Source organism: Microtus oregoni, unplaced genomic scaffold (genome assembly GCF_018167655.1).
Source record: "Microtus oregoni isolate MIOR12 unplaced genomic scaffold, Mior012 000019F_ref0000042, whole genome shotgun sequence".
Lineage (NCBI taxonomy): Eukaryota > Metazoa > Chordata > Mammalia > Rodentia > Cricetidae > Microtus > Microtus oregoni.
In genome coordinates this window covers 36,113,905-36,131,988 of record NW_024543078.1, presented here as the reverse complement: position 1 = coordinate 36,131,988, position 18,084 = coordinate 36,113,905, and the positions used below count along the sequence as shown (strand labels likewise).

The 18,084-nt window shown below is 38.5% G+C and overlaps 1 protein-coding gene across 2 annotated transcripts in view; it reads right to left on the bottom strand.

Moving 5' to 3' along the window:
• Positions 1-18,084, bottom strand: part of LOC121459290 (myotubularin-related protein 3) — a 114,977-nt gene that overhangs the window by 31,944 nt on the left and 64,949 nt on the right. For both annotated transcript variants that reach the window (XM_041668840.1, XM_041668842.1), the window contains exons 6-7: positions 13,730-13,812; positions 11,241-11,407 (exon numbers count right to left, since the gene is read on the bottom strand). In XM_041668840.1, the coding sequence (XP_041524774.1) occupies positions 11,241-11,407; positions 13,730-13,812 (250 nt within the window). The remainder of the gene's footprint in view (positions 1-11,240; positions 11,408-13,729; positions 13,813-18,084) is intronic.

Sequence of the window (18,084 nt, the reverse complement as noted above, 5' to 3'; positions counted from 1 at the left end):
AGTCACAGATGGTTGTGAGCTACCATGTAAGAGCTGGGAATCAGACCCTCGTCCTCAGGAAGAGCAGCCATTGCTTTTATCTTAACTGCTGAGCCATCACTGAAGCTCCAACTTTTAGGTCTTTAATTCTTATTCTTCATAACTTAATCTAGCATACTATTATCCTTTCCTTACTTGGTTTTTCCTTTTATATTTCTTATTATCTTTCTTCCTATGATATTTTAAATAGTATTTTGACTTTATTTTAATGGTTTTTGGAGACAGGATGTCACAAAGCCTTAGTTGATTCTAAGGCTTATCCTCACACCTCTGCCTCCCCAGTAATAGAATGATAAGCATGCTCCATCATGCCCAGCTATCTTGTTAGCTTTTAATTTAAAAAACAAACAAAAACCATGTTTTCTATTTATCTTCTTATTCTCACTATTATTGCATTGTATAAATGCAGGCTCATGCATGCATGTGCAGAGGACAACTTGTGGGGATCAGTTCTCTTCTCCCATCTTGAGTACTGGAGAGCAAACTCAGTACTTAAGCAGCCAGGACTTTTACCTGCTCAGCCATCTCACTGGCCCTTTTGTTTTAATTATTATTCCTATTTTTACATTATCTAATTAAAAACTTTAGATTTATATGTTTTATTTTATATGTGTGGTTGTTTCCTGAAGTATATATGTACATCACATATTTGCCTGGTGCCCTCAGAAGACAGTAGAAGGAGTCAGATCCCCTGGCATTGGAGTTACAGAGGATTGTGAGCCTAGGAACTTAGATGAGTACTAGGAACCAAACTTGAGTCTTCTGCAAGAGCAACAAGTGTGTGCTTTAAACATAGCACCATCACTCCAGCCTCCTCATTTATCTAATTAAAAAAAAAAATCACAAATAGGTTATCATTTTCATTTTCCCTTCCATAACTTCCCCACTTGTCTTTTTCTGTATGTTAACTTCCCCTGTCTCCTATAACTCGTCCACTCACTACTCCAGTTTGCCCTCGCAGCACATTCTATATTAGTTTCACCACTCTCTGCCCCACAGCCTCTTCTAATGTAGGAGTGAGCTTTAATCAGGCTTGGATCAAATGGGTTCTCTGTCAAGTACGGTCTGACATTGCCATCAGAAGGCTTATTTTTCCCTTCCTCAGTGGGAGGAAGGCCCCAAGATTAAGCTTCTCACTAAGAATACCTTCAAATAAAAAACAGAAGCAACACCCGAACTAGCAGATTCACAAATCGCAATCTAGGAACAGAAGAAACATGAAAGGTCAGAGCATTTTAACTCCCCGACTGCTGAAATCAAGGCACTGCCAGATGAAAAATCCAAGTTTATTGGTGAAATAATTGGTGTTCTCAAAGAACATGCAACCAGCAACTAAAGAAAAAAGTCAGCAAGAAACAGACAAAGCAGTGAATGAAAAAAAATCAGTAACATGGATGATAAAACAACATGGAAGAAAATTTCAGCAAAATTGGTGTTTTATAAAAAAAATGTTAAAAATAAAGAACTTGGTAAATCAGATTTTAAAAAAAATAAAAACAGTGGAAAGCATCACCAACAGACCACCCATGCAGAACATTCTCAGGGGGGGAGGCCAAAGACAAGAAAAAACCATATTAAAGCATTAATAAAAATAATTAGTCAGGTATGGTGGTGCACACTTTAACCCCAATAATCATAAATTCAAAGTTAACCTAATCGACATACAATTCCAGACCAGCCAGAGCTATACAGTGACACACTATCGCAAAAACAAACAAACAAGTGAACATAACAGTGATAAATACTGGGACACAGTCAAACCTAAGATAAAGATATAAAAGGCCCATATATTAATAGAGAACAATTTATTGAGAAGATATAACAGCTGTAAAGGCATATGCATCAAATGTTGGGGCTTCCAATTTCATAAAACAAACATTAATGAACACAAAAGGTCACATAGTTCCACAGTAATTGTGGATGACTTCTATACCCCACATTCATCTTTAGACATGTCATCAAAATAAAAATTCACAAAGAAAACTTCAGAATTAAACTACATCATAGATCAAATGAATATAATAGGCTTCTACAAAATATACAGAATATACATTCTTCCAGTAGTCCCTGGAACCACCTCTGAAATAGATCACATCCTAGTGAAAAGTGGAAAGCTTATAGCTTGAGTATTTAATTTCTTTTTAAAAACCTATTTAGCTGGGCGATGGTGGCGCACGCCTTTAATCCCAGCACTCAGGAGGCAGAGGCAGGCGGATCTCTGTGAGTTCGAAACCAGCCTGGTCTACAGAGCTAGTTCCAGGACAGGCTCCAAAGCCACAGAGAAACCCTGTCTCGAAAAAACCAAAAAAAAAAAAAAAAGCGCTATTTGTAGACATTAAAAAACCACACTTGCCAGGCGGGCAGTGGTAGTGCACACCTTTAATCCCAGCACTCGAGAGGCAGAGGCAGAGGCAGGCAATCTCTGTGAGTTTGAGGCCAGTCTAGTCTACAGAGTGAGTTACAGGACTGGCTCCACAGTTATTGAGAAACCCTATCTCAAAGACAACAAAACAAAACAAAACAAAAAAATGAAACCACAGTCATGTCACACAAACATAGTAAAGACAATACAAACATATATAAAAATGAATGCTTTAAATTTTTTGGATGTTATATATTTATTTATGCGGGCTGGGTGTGCATACCACAATACATGCATAGAAGTCAGAGGATAACTTTCAGGAGTCAGTTCTCTACTTCCACCGGGTAAGTCCTGGGGATCGAACTCAAGTCACCAGGCTTGGTAGCATGTATGTTTACCTACTTAACCATCTAGATGGTCCAATACATATTTCTTTAAGATAACTGAAATATTTTTAAGTGCTGAACAGATGGTTCAGTGGTAGTAAAAGTATTTCCCATGCAAGCTTGACGACCTGAGCTCAGATTCCAGGAACCCCTGTAAAAAGCCGTACACAGTTGCACATACCAGGAATCCCAGCATTCACAGAAAAGAGGTGGGAAGTATAGATAAGAGGATCACCCAGAAACTAATGAGCCAGCTAGCTTGGAATACACAGCACATCAAACAACATGGTGGAAGGTGAGGATCAACACTCAGTTGTTCTCCAACCACCACACGCACGCTCACTCCCAAACATGTAGATACACATATGCATAAGAAAGTGAATAAAAACTTAAAAATCAGAGATCTCAATAAATAACCTAATGATGCACCTCCAAGGACTTACAAAATAAGGGCAAGTCAAACTCAAAAACTGGCTGGCAAGAAATAATAAAGAACAAGGCAGAAATTAACAAAATGAAGAATAAAAGAGCAATACATAGGGCTGGAGAGATGGCTCAGTGGTTAAGAGCATTGCCTGCTCTTCCAAAGGTCCTGAGTTCAATTCCCAGCAACCACATGGTGGCTCACAACCATCTGTAATGAAGTCTGGTGCCCTCTTCTGGCCTGCAGACATACACACAGACAGAATATTGTATACATAATAAATAAATATTTTTTTAAAAAAGAGCAATACATAAATCAAACAAAAAGCTTGCTTGTTGCCAAAAGAGGGAGAGAAGACCAAATTAATAGAATTAGAAATGAAAGGGCCAGTGAAACAGCTCACCAGGTAGAGAAGCTTGCCGCCTAGTCTGATGGCATGTGCTCCATTCCCAAGATCCAATAGTACTAGAGATGGATCTCAGATCATCGGGCTTAGCAGTAAGCTCCTTTACTTGGTGAGCCATCTCACCGGCCCTTCATAACTAATTTTAATATATCAGATCAAATAGAAGCAAAGTGGCATTTCCTCTAAAATGAGGAATGAGGGTCTTATTCAATATAGTACTTCAAGACTTAGCTACAAGAGCAAAATAAGAAAAAAACAATAAAAGAGATACAAATAAGAAAGTAAGGATTTTACAGATGTCATAATTTAGAAACCCTAAAGGCAACCTCAAAGCAAGGTGTGTGGTATGCACTTGTAATACCAGCTCTTCGGAGGTAGGTAGAGACAGGAGGATCAGGAGTTCAAGATCAAGGTAGTTCTTCCTGTGTGGTGAGTATGAGGCTAGCTTGGGCTACATGAAACCGTGCCTCAGATTGAATGAATGAATGAACAAACAATCACCAGAAAAGTCTTGGACCTAATAAACTATTCCAGCAAGGGAGTGGAACAGAAAAAAAATCAACATATAAAAAAATTAGTAACATTTCTGTATGCCAAAAAATTCCATTCACAATAGCTTCAATAAATGAATGAATGAATTAATGAACCTTACCAAAAAGGTAAAGACCTCCACAATGAAAGCTTTATGACATAAAGAAATTGAAGAAGTCATTAGAAGAAGAAAAAACTTCCTGTGCTCACTGATATGCAGAATTAATATTGTAAAACCGGCCTACTAGTTGCAATGCATCTACATCAAAATTTCAATTACATTCTTCATAAAACTACAAATACAACCCTAACTTTTGTGTGAAGCATAAGACCCTAAATAGCCCAAAACAACCTTATGCAGAAAGAAATGCTATTAGTCTCCCAAACCTGATTATACTACAGAGCTACAGCAACACAAACCATATGTACTGACACACAAAATGAGATATGTAGACCAAAGAGTTAGAAATAAATTGACACAGATACAGCCTTTTGAGAAAGGTATCAAATTATACTTGGAGAGACAGACAACTTAATAATGCTGTGAAAGCTGGATTTCTACATGTAGAAAAATCAAACTGGAATCCTGTCACCCACCATGTACAAAATAAAAAATAAAAGTAAATTCAAAGGTCTTATTGTAAGACCTGGATCTTTGGAATGCTAGAGGAAGAAAACAAAGATGGAAATTCAAAGGAAGTCCAGCCATAATGTTTATCTATACTTTCCAAGAGCTGGGATTACAAGTGTGTACCACACACCCTCAAGATATAGGAAACTACCTCCTGAACAAGACCTCAATAATTCAAGGAAAAAAACCCTAAGAATTAATAAATGTGTTCCTATGAAAAGTAAATGCTTACACACACAGCAAAGAAAACAATCTCTATAGTGAAGAGATGGATCACAAAGCTGAAACATCTTTGCCCACTACATATTAGACAAAGGATACAACATACATACAAACATACATACCTAGAGAAAAAAATTAAACACACACACAAAAAGAACAAAATAAAAACAAATCAATCAATCAATAAATGATATGATGAAGTGAACAGGTAGTTCTCAAATGAAGAAAAACAAATAGCCAATAAATATTTGAAAAAGCGTTCAATATGCCCAGCTATCAGAGAAATGCTAATTAAAACTGCTTTGAGCTTTCATCTCACCCTAGTTAGAATGGTTATTGCCAAGAAACCAATAACAACAAACACTGGCCAAGAATATAGAAAGAGAAGAAGAGCCCTATATATTTCTGGTAGGAATATAAACCAGTAAGCTCACTATATAAAGTAATAGGAAGGTTTCTCAAAAACTCACTACTATATATACCCAAAGGACTTTTTATTTTTTGAGACAGGGTTTCTCTGTGTAACAGCTCTGGCTGTCCCGGAGACTAAAGTGGCCTCAAACTCACCAAGATCTCCCTGCTTTTTCCTCCAAGTGCTGGGATTAAAAGTGTGTGCTATTCTTGGCCAGTAACCCAAAGGACTCTTAGGTCAACTACCAAAAAGTTATCTGTACGCCCATATTTATTGTTATGCTAGTTATAATAGCTAAGAAACTTGAACAAGCCTAAATGTCTAACAATAGATGAATCAATAAAAAAAATGTTATCTACACAATGAAATTTTGTCTATTTACTAAAAATTTTACACGTATTTGTGTGAATTTGAGAGGTACACATTTGCCTCAATGTTCACGTGGAAATCAGAGGATAATTTTCAGGAGACAGTCTATAGGCTCTAGTGATTAAACTCAGGTCATTGGGCTGCACAGCAAATGCTCTTACCAGCTGAGCTATCTCACTCACCAGTCCCCATCTCTCAAGCCCACATCTGTGTTTTTTAAGCCAGAAAAGTAAATACAAATACATCTAGAGCTGGATTCTCCTTAAATTTCCATCCAAAAATTCCAATGTCTACACTGATAAAACATTAGGCATACTGTAATATCCCAACTTACTTCACTTAAATTTTATTTATTTATTCGTTACTGTGGGTGTGATGTATATGTGTGAACACACATATGTACCATTGCATGTATACCCGTAACTTTGAGGAACTGGTTCTCTCCTTCTACTTTTACTTGGGTTCCAGGAATTGAATTCAGACTGTCAACTTAGTGTGGCAAATGCTCTATCTACTGAGTTATCTCGCTAGGTTTTTGAATGACTCTTTATTTCTGCTTCAACTCTTCCTGTTTGCCTCTTCTGCTCCCTAATCTACCTTCTCAACCTTTAATATTTCTTGAACTACATTTATACACTCCAAGCATTTTAATTTTATTGGAAATAAATTTTTAAAACAAATAGACAATCTTATTCATAGGCCACAGTGTGAATCTGCAATTTTTAAAAAAATCTAGCTCCCCAGATGATTCTGACAGGCAAGGACGCAGACTAGCACAAGTCAGAGAGGTTAAAAGATACCCCTTTCAGATTTCTAAGTGATGGGGAAAAATCATTTTTTCTATGTATCAAGGTTCCAGAAAATCCTTGAAGTACACATTTCTTGGGCTCTGTCCAATGCCTGAAGACAGTCAACCTAACAGTAGTGTAGGATCCAAGCCCATGTTACCTACAGATAAACAAGATGTAATGTAAGTGATGGGCACTTCTTACCAGAGGTCAGAGAGTAGACATGGCACTATTAACGTAATAGATGATCAGTCATCTGTCACTCTAGTTTGAATTTAAGCCTGATTTCTACCACAGAGGCAGCACCAACAAGCTGACTATGACAGAGAATGGAAACTGTGGTGGTTAATATCAACCATCAACCTGATGAGCTCTAGAGCCACTTCGGAATTAAGTCTTTAAGCATACCTGTAAGGAATGACATACATTGGTTAAGTGAAATAAGACATGCCTATTCTGGCAGTACATTCCCTGGGCAAGGGCCCTGAATTAAATAAAAAAGGAGAAAGTGGTCTGACCACAGACACAATATATGCAGCTGGCCCAAGTTCCTGTTGCCATGTGTGGTGGTTTGAATAAGAATGACCCACACAGGCTCATATATTTGAATGCTTAATTACCAGGAAGAAGAACTCTTTGGAAGGATTAGAAGGATTAGGAAGTGTGGCCTTGATAAAGGAAGTGTGTCAATGGGGTTGAGCTGTGAGGTTTAAAGGCCCATGCCAGGTCCAATCTGACTGAGATAATTCCTACTCGAGATGTAGCTCTCAGTCACTTCTCTAGCACCAAGCCTACCTCCCTGCTGCCATGCTCCCCACCATGATGATAAAGGACTAACCACTGAAACTATAAGCAATCCCCAATTAAATGCCTTCTTTTATAAGAACTACCTTGGTCAGCGTGTCTCTTCACAGCAATAGAACAGTGACTAAGACATGACTTCCTCACCATGATGAAGTATCATGGACTATGAGCAGGAATAAACCTTTCCATTCATTGTTAAAGCACCTTTTGTCAGGAATTTTGTCATAGCAATGAAAACTGTAACTATTGTTGAAGCTGAGGATATGACAGTGAAGGTGACAGTTCTGAGTACACTGTTGCCTGAATTGTGGTTAAAGTAGAGTCAAGATTTAACAAGGACTTCCAAGCCGGGCGGTGGTGGCGCACGCCTTTAATCCCAGCACTCGGGAGGCAGAGGCAGGCGGATCTCTGTGAGTTCGAGGCCAGCCTGGTCTACAAAGGGAGTTCCAGGACAGGCTCCAAAGCCACAGAGAAACCCTGTCTCGAAAAACAAAAAAAAAAAAAAAACAAAAACAAAACAAGGACTTCCAAGTTTTGCAAATGAATCCTTAACAATGTTAAGACCTCTTCCAAGGCTGAGTAAGTCCTAGAGCACTGGCTGCAATGTGGCTGGTTCCACTATGACACGCTCAACAGCCAAATACTAAAATTACACAAATACTAAGACATCCCAGTACCCTGCCTGCTGATACACTCAGTACTTAGAAGGAAAGAAGTCAGGAACCACTCTATGTATGACTAAAAGACTAAACCAACTTCTGTACCTCGACATCTATACTTATGGTTTCATGTTCTGGGGAAGACTATACAAAGGCATCACTCTGAAATGTCTCACGTTGTTTCATCCTTGAGATGACATAAAAATATGGCTGTCTGGAATATTCCTATTTTGTGAGTAAGCTGTGGCCACCAACATTCAACACTATTGGGAAAGCACTATAACCAGGATAGCTGGAATGAAAAATGCTACCAGAGTATTTTTTTTTTACTCAAATACAAGTTTTCTCTGTGTATTACATAGTAAATACAGTAAAAGAAAAAATCCAAACATATTCTTTCTCCCACTCTCTTTCTCTAATGTCAGTAAAATTCCATGTAAGTGGTTAACAGGTTAACATCAATGTGAACTGTGCATCTTTTTTTTTAGTGCTAATGATCAATCTTTATTTATACTTTTAGAAATAATTGTTGTATGAATATAGTTCCTCTGAACAATAAATCATGTTACTTCTTTTAATTTTTATTATAAAAAAATTTAAATTTCATTACACATACCTAATCCAAGTTCCCACTCCCTCCCTTCCTCCCATTCCCTCCACTTCCTCCCTCCCCATCCATTCCTCAGAGTAAGACATATTGCTTTGGGGAAGGTGCAAGGCCCTCTCTACTATATCTAGGCTGAGAAAGCTATCCATACAAAGAGAATAGGTTCCCAAAAAGCCAGTACAAGCAGTAAGGATAAATTCTGGTACCACTGCCAGTGATTCTGTCCCAGCCATGCAACTGTCAACCACATTCAGAGGGACTAATTTGGTCCTATGCTTGTTCCTTCCCAGTCCAGTTGGAGTTAGAGAGCTCCCATTAGCTCAGGTAAACTGTTTCAGTGGGTGAACCCATCATGGTCTTGACCACTTTGCTCAATTTCTCATTTTTCCCACTCTTCAACTGCACTTTGGGAGCTCAGTCCAGTGCTTCACTGTGGGTCTCTGCCTCTGTCTCCATCAGTTTCTGGATGAAGGTTCTATGGTGATATTTAAGATATCCATCAGTCTAACTACAGGGCAAGGCCAATTTGGGCACCATCTCCTTTATTGCTTAGGGTCTTAGCTGGGGTCATCCTTGTGGATTCCTTGGAATTTCTCTAGAACCAGGTTTCTTGCTAACCCCATAATGACTCCCTCAATCAAGGTATCTCTTTCCTTGCTCTCATCTCTGTCCTTTCTCCATCTCGACTATCCCATTCCCTCAAGTTCTCCTTGTCCCTCCCCTTTTCCGTCCTTCTTCCACTTCCCCCACCCTTCTGCCCCCACCCCTATATTCCCAATTTTGCCATGTGATCTTATCTATTTCGACTTTCCAGGTGGATCTACATATGTTTTTCTTAAAGGTTTGCCTTGTTACTTAGCTTCTCTAGGATCATCAACTATAGCCCTAATATCCATTGCTTATAGCTAGTATCCACTTATGAGTGAGTATATACCCATATTCATCTTTTTGGGTCTGGGTTACCTCACTCAGGATGGTATTTTCTAGTTCCATCCATTTGCATGCACAATTCAAGATGTCATTGTTTTTTGCCACTGAGAGTACTCTAATGTGAAAATGTGTTCTATTTTCTTTATCTATTCTTTGGTTGAGGGGCATCTAGGTTGTTTCCAGGTTCTGGCTATTACAAATAATGCTGCTATGAACATAGTGGAACATATGTCTTTGTAGTATGATTGAGCATCTTTTGGGTATATGTCCAAGAGTGGTATTGCTGGATCCTTAGGTAGGCTGATTCCCAATTTTCTGAGAAACCAACATACTGATTTCCAAAGTGGTTATACAAGTTTGCATTCCCACCAGCAATGGATAAGGTCCTCTTTTAAAAGTGTGTTGTGAAGTAACAGGTAAAAGACAAGCAAGCCTTACAAGCAAAACGCAGGCAACTCCAAGTCAAAGAAGGTCTCTTAGAATTAGTGTCACAAACAATGAGGTGCAACAAGCTCACTTCTAAGTTACTATTTTAGGAGACAACAGAGAAATAAAAACTGAAATAATACGCAACGGTTAAAACTCAGCAAATGTAAATATAAGAATTGTGCATTTCACTGTAACTTTACCATTAAAAAAAACTTTTAAAAAATGTGGCTTTTTCTTTTTTTTCAAATTTGATATAGGATCTTACTATGTGGGACTGGCTATCTGGTCTCACAGTAGACCTTGTCATGTAGACCATGTATGTGGCCTTGGACTCAGCAGAGATCTGCCTCCTGAGTGCTGGGATTAAAGGTACACCGAGCAAAAGCCACACACACACACACAATTTTAAAAAAAAAAATGATGACAGGGCAATGGCTGGGGAGATGACAAAGTAAAGAGTTTGCTGAGCAAGCAGGAGGACCTGAGTTTGAATCTCTAACACCCATGTAAAAAGCAGGGCACAGTGGTACATGCCTATCATCTAAACTCTAGAGAGATGAAAACAAAGGTTTTGCTAGAGCTTGTTGGCCAGTTAATTTGATTGACTCAGTGAGCTTTACCCTATCTCAAAAAATAAGGTGTATAGTCATAGAGGAAGACACCCAGTATCAACCTCTGGTCTCCACACGTATGTGTATCTACCATCTACACACACGCACCTGCGCACACACATTGACACTACAAATAATTGTCTTAATATATGTAAGATCTAGACTTCAATTCCTAGCACATCATACACATCTTACATACACTTTAATTTTAATATAATATTAAATATATCATTTTAATAAAAGATCAGGTGAAAAGTAAAAGAATAAAATGAGAAATTAAGCACTTTCACAAAAATGTCCAAGGCTTATGTGGTTCAAAGTCTACTCAAATACCATTTTAATATGAATGTTACCAAATACATATACAAAATTCACAGCTTCTTTTCATTAGGGTTTCATAACCCCCACAACCTTCTTATAGTCAATATAGGCCTAGGAAACCACTAAAGTGTCAAACAGTTTTCTTCCCTTTCCCTAGAAAGGAGGATATGTATCTTACTAAACTTAGAAAACCGGAAACACACATGGTACTTTATAATAATAGACAGAGATTGAAGACATGAATCATATAGGTTCCCATTTCATGATAAAGGCACCTTCAAGCAAAGTTCTATAAGAAGTCTGGCCTACCTGGTCTGCACAAGTCTCCATGCTGTTCTTTTTCACTGGCGTAGACCTCCATGCACCAAGCATGGTATGCAAATGAGAAGAGATCTTCTATTTTACCAGGTGGTCGGATTGCATTGTTCAATCTCTTAAGCCAGTCTTGACACTGCTCAAAGGTTGGGAACTGACACCTTTGCAAAGCAAAACAAGTATGAATGTAATCAGATAACAGTTGATAATGAAGTCTAAGAAAAGCCACCATTTCAAGAGTGCCTGTTCATAATGAAGGATCAACTAGAAGTGAAGAAAGCATCACAGACAGTCATTCACTACTACTTACAATAAAAACAACAAATTGCAGCCAGGGGTACAAAATCTTTAAAAAATGGGAGGGTGGACATATGGAAAATCTATTATTTTGATCTAATGAATCTCTTCTGAAAGTAATTAATGGTGATTATCAAAGTAAAGCATTAGTTTGTCTCTCCAATGAATTAGGTCTCACCCTACTTCTTCAGATAGTTCTAAAGTCATCTATCTCTCTCAAGAAAAGTCAGAAAAGTTCAGAAGTTCTTTTTCTTTTGTTATGATATAATAGGTCAACCTAAAAAACAGACCACAACACTATCCATAGCCAGTTGGGAGGTGGTTTCAAAATTTGTCTACTTAGCAATTAGGACAATCAGATCCAAATTAAGCCAGAGGACATGCAAACTTTCAGCTACAACCACACAGAGAACAAAATAGTTGCATTATCAACAGCAATTTTCAGTATATACAATTAAAGGGTTAGAATAATTAATACAAATTGAGTTTTTGAGGACTTACATAACTTTTATTTTTAAATGTAGTACTGAAAACTGAAACTACACAAACTTTAAAATCTGAATGGCTGTCAGTTATCAAAAGTAAGTCAGAAAGTTAAAGCAGGAGTACTACAAGTCTCAGGCCACCTTGGGCCACACAGACTGCTTCAGGAAGGAAGACTAATGTGAGTAGCTAAAAAGGCAAGTTAATGTTTTCCTTACACCCTTCCCTTGTCCCAACCAAGGTAGCTCATTAACATAACAACACGGTATTTACTGGTACCCCAAAACAGATCAAAGGAATAAAGTAAAAATGTCAAGAATGGAGCATGTCTAGAGTTATTAAATTAAAAACCTATTTTAGGCATAATTTTGCAACAATTAGGGTAAAATTAGACTTGATAAAATCATGAATAAATGTTAAACTTAAGAGAAATTTTGGTGAGAGATAAGACACTTGTATTTTCTCAAAGTGGTTTATTGGTTATATGGGGAAGAATGTAGAAATTTACTACTGCTGCTGCTGCTGCTACTACTCTATTACTAGAGAAATTGGGTAACACTCCGGACTAATAAGAAGTCATCAATAGGGGACAAGTAGATCAATTGTCTCTAGATGTAACACAGGACCTTGAAAAGAAAGTGTGTGTCTGTGTGTGTGTGTGTCTGTGTATTCCAATTGTAGAAACCTAACTTCAATTTAACTTTGAAGAAACTCTAGACAATCATAAAATGAGAAACAATCTACTGAAACTACAGTATTCAAAATGCCACTGTCATAAAAGACACAGAAAGGTTACAGAAAGATTCCAGATTAATGAAGATTACAGTCATGCAGCTAAACACATTATCTGACTCTGAATGAATTCTCTACTGAATGTGCTGAATGAGAAGGGGTGAGAATGAATGTTATAAAGGACAAAGATAATAGATCTGGCAAAAGTCTTATCATCATATAATTGTGAAGCTGACAATGGTATACAAGTTATATGAGGAAATATTCTATTATTAGGAAAGGATTTAAGGTTGAAGAGCCAAGTGGAGCAACTTAATTTTTCAGAAAAGAATCTCAATCTCTCATTTCTCTCTCTCTCTCTCTCTCTCTCTCTCTCTCTCTCTCTCTCTCACACACACACACACACACACACACAGGCTCTGCAAATAATAAAGTAAATTGGGATACAGTAGTAACAAGGGTAAATGTTACACGACTGCTATTTTAATTTTTATACTTTTTTTTTTAAATTTATTTATTTATTAAGGATTTCTGCCTCGTCCCCACAACCGCTTCCCATTTCCCTCCCCCTCCCCCGATCAATTCCCCCTCCCTCATCTGCTCGAAGAGCAATCAGGGTTCCCTGACCTGTGGGAAGCCCAAGGACTGCCCACCTCTATCCAGGTCTCGTAAGGTGAGCATCCAAACTGCCTAGGCTCCCACAAAGCCAGTACGTGCAGTAGGATCAAAAACCCACTGCAATTGTTCTTGAATTCTCAGTATTCCTCATTGTCCGCTATGTGTATGTCCAAATAAAAAGTGTCTGTTTATATAACAATATTCACTAAAAATAAAATATTTCAGGAACTAACTAGTCAGAAATTATTCTAACAAATGGAGCCTTCAAAAGACATTTTGCTAACAAACTATGTAACAACAATTTAAAGAATATTTTTGCCAATACTTCACAGCCTCACAAACACACCACCTACCTGATAACTTTGCAGTCTTTGCATGTCAAATGAAGCTGGAATATATCACGGCATTCAACACTTTCTATAAGCTGTAATGGAACCTAAAATTAAAAAGGATAAAGTCCTCTTAGTCAAAAGGCACTAATGTTGCAGGCACACTCAGCCCAAATGATTAACAGGGAAAGAAGCAATCAGAGCCACAAGTTTAGCTGGACCAGTAGTGACTTACTAGAGCCCATTAGAGTTTCCCTTTCCCTAAATCAATGACCTCAAGTCACAGCATGATGACCACCAAGAAGAGGTAGGGACTTTGGAAAAGAAGAGGGAATAGATCCTTGAATATCAAACTCACAAGGTCATCTCTCAAGGTTCTACTTTAAGAAGCTATGATTTGCAGTAACACAAAAGCTGAAGAGCTCTACACAGAAGTACTACAGGTCTAGTGCAAACAGGACTCCAAGTGTTCATTGTTCCAGATGGCAGAGTAGATTCATTCCTCAGTTCTTAGCAAAGGAGGCTTCTGAAAAAGGAGGAGGCCTAACTGCCTGCACGGCACACCAGTAGCCACTGGTCAGAGTCTCTACTCAGTAGAATAGAACACAGATAACAAGAAGTTATACAGTAGTCAAAGAAACTAAAATAGGCTAGATCCAACTTGCTCAAAAAAAAAAAAAAAAACAGTTGAAGAGCCTTGTTTGTCAAGTAGGACTCAAGGCTTGAGTGAATTGGAATGGTCCCCCTCCCTGACAACTAGGTCAGCAGGTCCTACTTAACAATAGTGGACAGAGATCGATACGCCAGTGAGAGAGAAGAAATGTCTCTCAAGTGTGTAAACGACTCTCAGGTTGACGCAGTGACATTCTTTCTGAAAATATCTGACTTAACCTCCAACTACAAAAGCATTTTCCAAACAAGATATGAAAAAATAAAAATTCATTTTTTTCAAGGCAGGGTCTTATGCATTCCAGGCTGGTCTTAAACTCCCTATGCCACTAAAGACAGCTACTAACTCTCTTACCTTCCCAAGTGCTAGAATTACAGTCTATACCACCATGGCTTTATTTGGTGCTTTGCATTCAGGGTTTGTTCGATGCATGCTAGGCAAGTACTCTACCAACTGAGTTACAATCAGCCCTGAGTGCATTCTCCCACCCCACCCCATCCCCGAGACAGGGTTTTTCCATGTAGTCCTAGCTGTCCTGGAACTCACTCTGTAGTCCAGGCTATCCTCGATCTCATAAAGCTCCATCTGCCTCTGCCTCCCAAGTGCTGGGATTAATGGTGTATACTACCCCCACCCAGACTGCATACACTCTTAAGGCCTTGTGAAAAAGAGTAGCTTACTTGTCCCTAATGCTGTATCAAACCCAGTCAGAATGTGGCTATAGGAACTGCAAGTAGCACTCCAAAAATTTGCTTAGGTTTGCTCACTGACCATGCTGCCTCCAAAGAGTAGCCCCATGTCAGCCCTGCTCATTTCAGAGCTGGCTTACTACAAACTCTGACCTACTAGCTGGCAGAATAACAAAAAAGATCTTTCTGGTGTATGGTGACCAAAGGTAACTGCTAGACAAAGGAGAATACCAACAGCTGTTAGACTGCCACCTGTTAGGCACTGAGAGACTGACCAAGAAACAAAGTTTTATAAACCATTTCTGCTTTAAACTCTGTTTACATGATATTCTAAGTTTATTTATTATTCTGTGTACACACACAACACAGTAAGCATATACAGGTCAGAAAACAACTATAGGGAATTGGTTCTCTCCTTCCACCTTTATGCAGGTTCCAGGGAGTAAACTTGGGTCAGCAAGCTTGTCCAGCAACTGCCTTTAGCTTCTGAGCCATCCCTTCCACTCTCAGTCTACGTTTTTGATCATAATACTATTACTTATTATAAAATTTATTTTCACCCCACAAAATATTCTCGTAAGAGCACCAACTAGGGCACTGGTAAAAGAGAATAGACTCACACAGGAGACAGGTTTTCAAGACTGCAAGGTAACATGAAACAGCCATCACCCAAGAGTCTCATGCCACCCACTGTGGTTTCAGAAATAGCAGATTAAGATCAGTCTGTTCAATTACACAACAAAAACTGTTTTAAACTTTCATAAATCCCACTTGAACACTTAGTTGCTTAATAAATTATCTAAGTTTCAAAGAAATATAGTTTGGAAAAAATAAAGAATAGACGATTGCTCATACCAGGAATGCTACAAATGGACTCTCCACAGAGGTATTTCACTCTAGGAACTGTAAACTTGATGTTTACTGAGGTTGTATAGATAAAAGGAATAGTGCTCATTGTATCCAAGCCTATAAGCAGTCAATGTGCTGTGAAATTAAGAGAATATTTGATATTAGGTAGCTATTTAAAATTTAATGGCAACTTTTTTTTCTGAAGTGCTAAAAATGCAAAGTAGGGCATGCCACCATAGAGATAGCACATTTGGGTTCTAATGGCTTAAATATGCATGATTTAGATAAAATGACCTTTAATAGTTTTTTGTTTTGTTTTGGTTTCGTTTTTTTGTTGTTTTATTTTTGTTTTTGTTTTCGAAACAGGCTTTCTCTGTAGCTTTGGAGCCTGTCCTGGAACTAGCTCTTGTAGAGCAGGCTGGCCACAAACTCACAGAGATCCGCCTGCCTCTGCCTCCCGACTGCCGGGATTAAAGGCGTGCGCCACCACAGCCTGGCTAATAGAGTTTCCTGATCTCCTGTGTTTTGCTGTAGCATTTATCTGCTGAAGAAAGAGCAGAGGGTCGCAGAGAGGGGAAGGGAGAAAGGCAACCACTATCAATCCTCTGGTCTAGATCTAGGATCTGTTGCAGGAGGAATAAGCTATCTTGTTCCTAGAATGACCTCAGGAACCCTAGCACTGTGGTGTTTCTCAATAAGAAATGTGCATAGTCCCTACAATGTCAAGATAACTTTGCATAATCATTTTTCTGTGCAAACACAGTGTCTGGGGTTTTGTAAGTGACACATGGATCTAAGACTTAGAGATTTAAAATGCTAGAGAAAACACTTTCATCTAAGGAAATGGATTAAAAGTAAGAACTGTTGTCAGTTTCTTAAACATTAAAATCACACTATGAAAAAATATCACAATACAATCTACTCATATAGTTACTATAAGAAATAAATGATGAATGACACAGGCCTAGTCACAGAAATGCACTGTTTTAAAATGAACTTAAAATCCAAAAGGGGAGAGAAGATCTAATATTCATTTCAAATCCATAATAATTTCAAGTCATTATTTACTGAGTTGCAGGTATCAAGAGACATATTGGATCCTAAAGACACAAAGACAAATCAACAAAGCGTTACAACATGTCTAGTAAAAGCTGTGAAAGTATGTTTACATACAGAAGCAGGCCACTGAATGCAATTACTGCCAAGAAGGGAACAGACTTGAGCAAAGCTTCACAGAGGAAGTTACTACCTGAACCAAGTTCTGAGAGATGAAGAGAAAGTCCCCAGGTATGAGAGAAGGGAAAATGTGCAAAGTATGAGGTCTGCCAGAGGGGCCCAGTTTTACTATTAGAAAGGAGACAGAAAAGCTGACAGGGACAAGGACCACAGCTTCACATCATGCTGCATAATTGACTTTCATAGAACAAATAAAGAAAACAGCTTTAAGATGGTAGATGATGTGATTTTCTTACAGACCCTAGTCCCAAACAAATCTAAAAATAGACCTTTAAGTATTTAGCCAAATCTAGTGAGCTGATAAATGGGATGATATGGGAAAATGTAATAAGATGAACCTTTATCATTCTCACAGGCAATTGAATTATAAGTTCTCTGATGCCAGCCACTTAAAGAACAAAAAAAATTAAGTTTAAGTTGAGTGGTAAATTGACTCCCTCCCCTAGGACATGGCAGGGAACTTTCAATTGCTGGTTTGTTTTTGTTTTGTTTTTGTTTTTTTTTCCCCGAGACAGGGTTTCTCTGTGGCTTTGGAACCCGCCCTGTCTTGTAGACCAGGTTGGTCTTGAACTCATGGAGATCTGCCTACCTCTGCCTCCAGAGTGCTGGGATTAAAGCGTGTGCCGCCACCACCACCCGGCACCATTTCCACTTTTTATCCACTGGTCAGAAATGATCAAATCCAAATGAACCATTGTGCTGGTTAGTTTTGTTAACTTGACACAAACTAGAGTCACCTGAGAAGAGCCCCCCCCCCCCCACGCTTGAGGAATTATCTCAATCAGATTGGCCTGTGGGCATATCTGTGGGGCGTAATCTTGATTAATGATTGATGTGGGAGAGCATAGTCCATGGTGGGCAGTACTACCCCTGGATTCTGCTTCCATTACTGCCTTCAGATTCCTGCCTTGACTTTCCTCAATGATAGGCTGTAA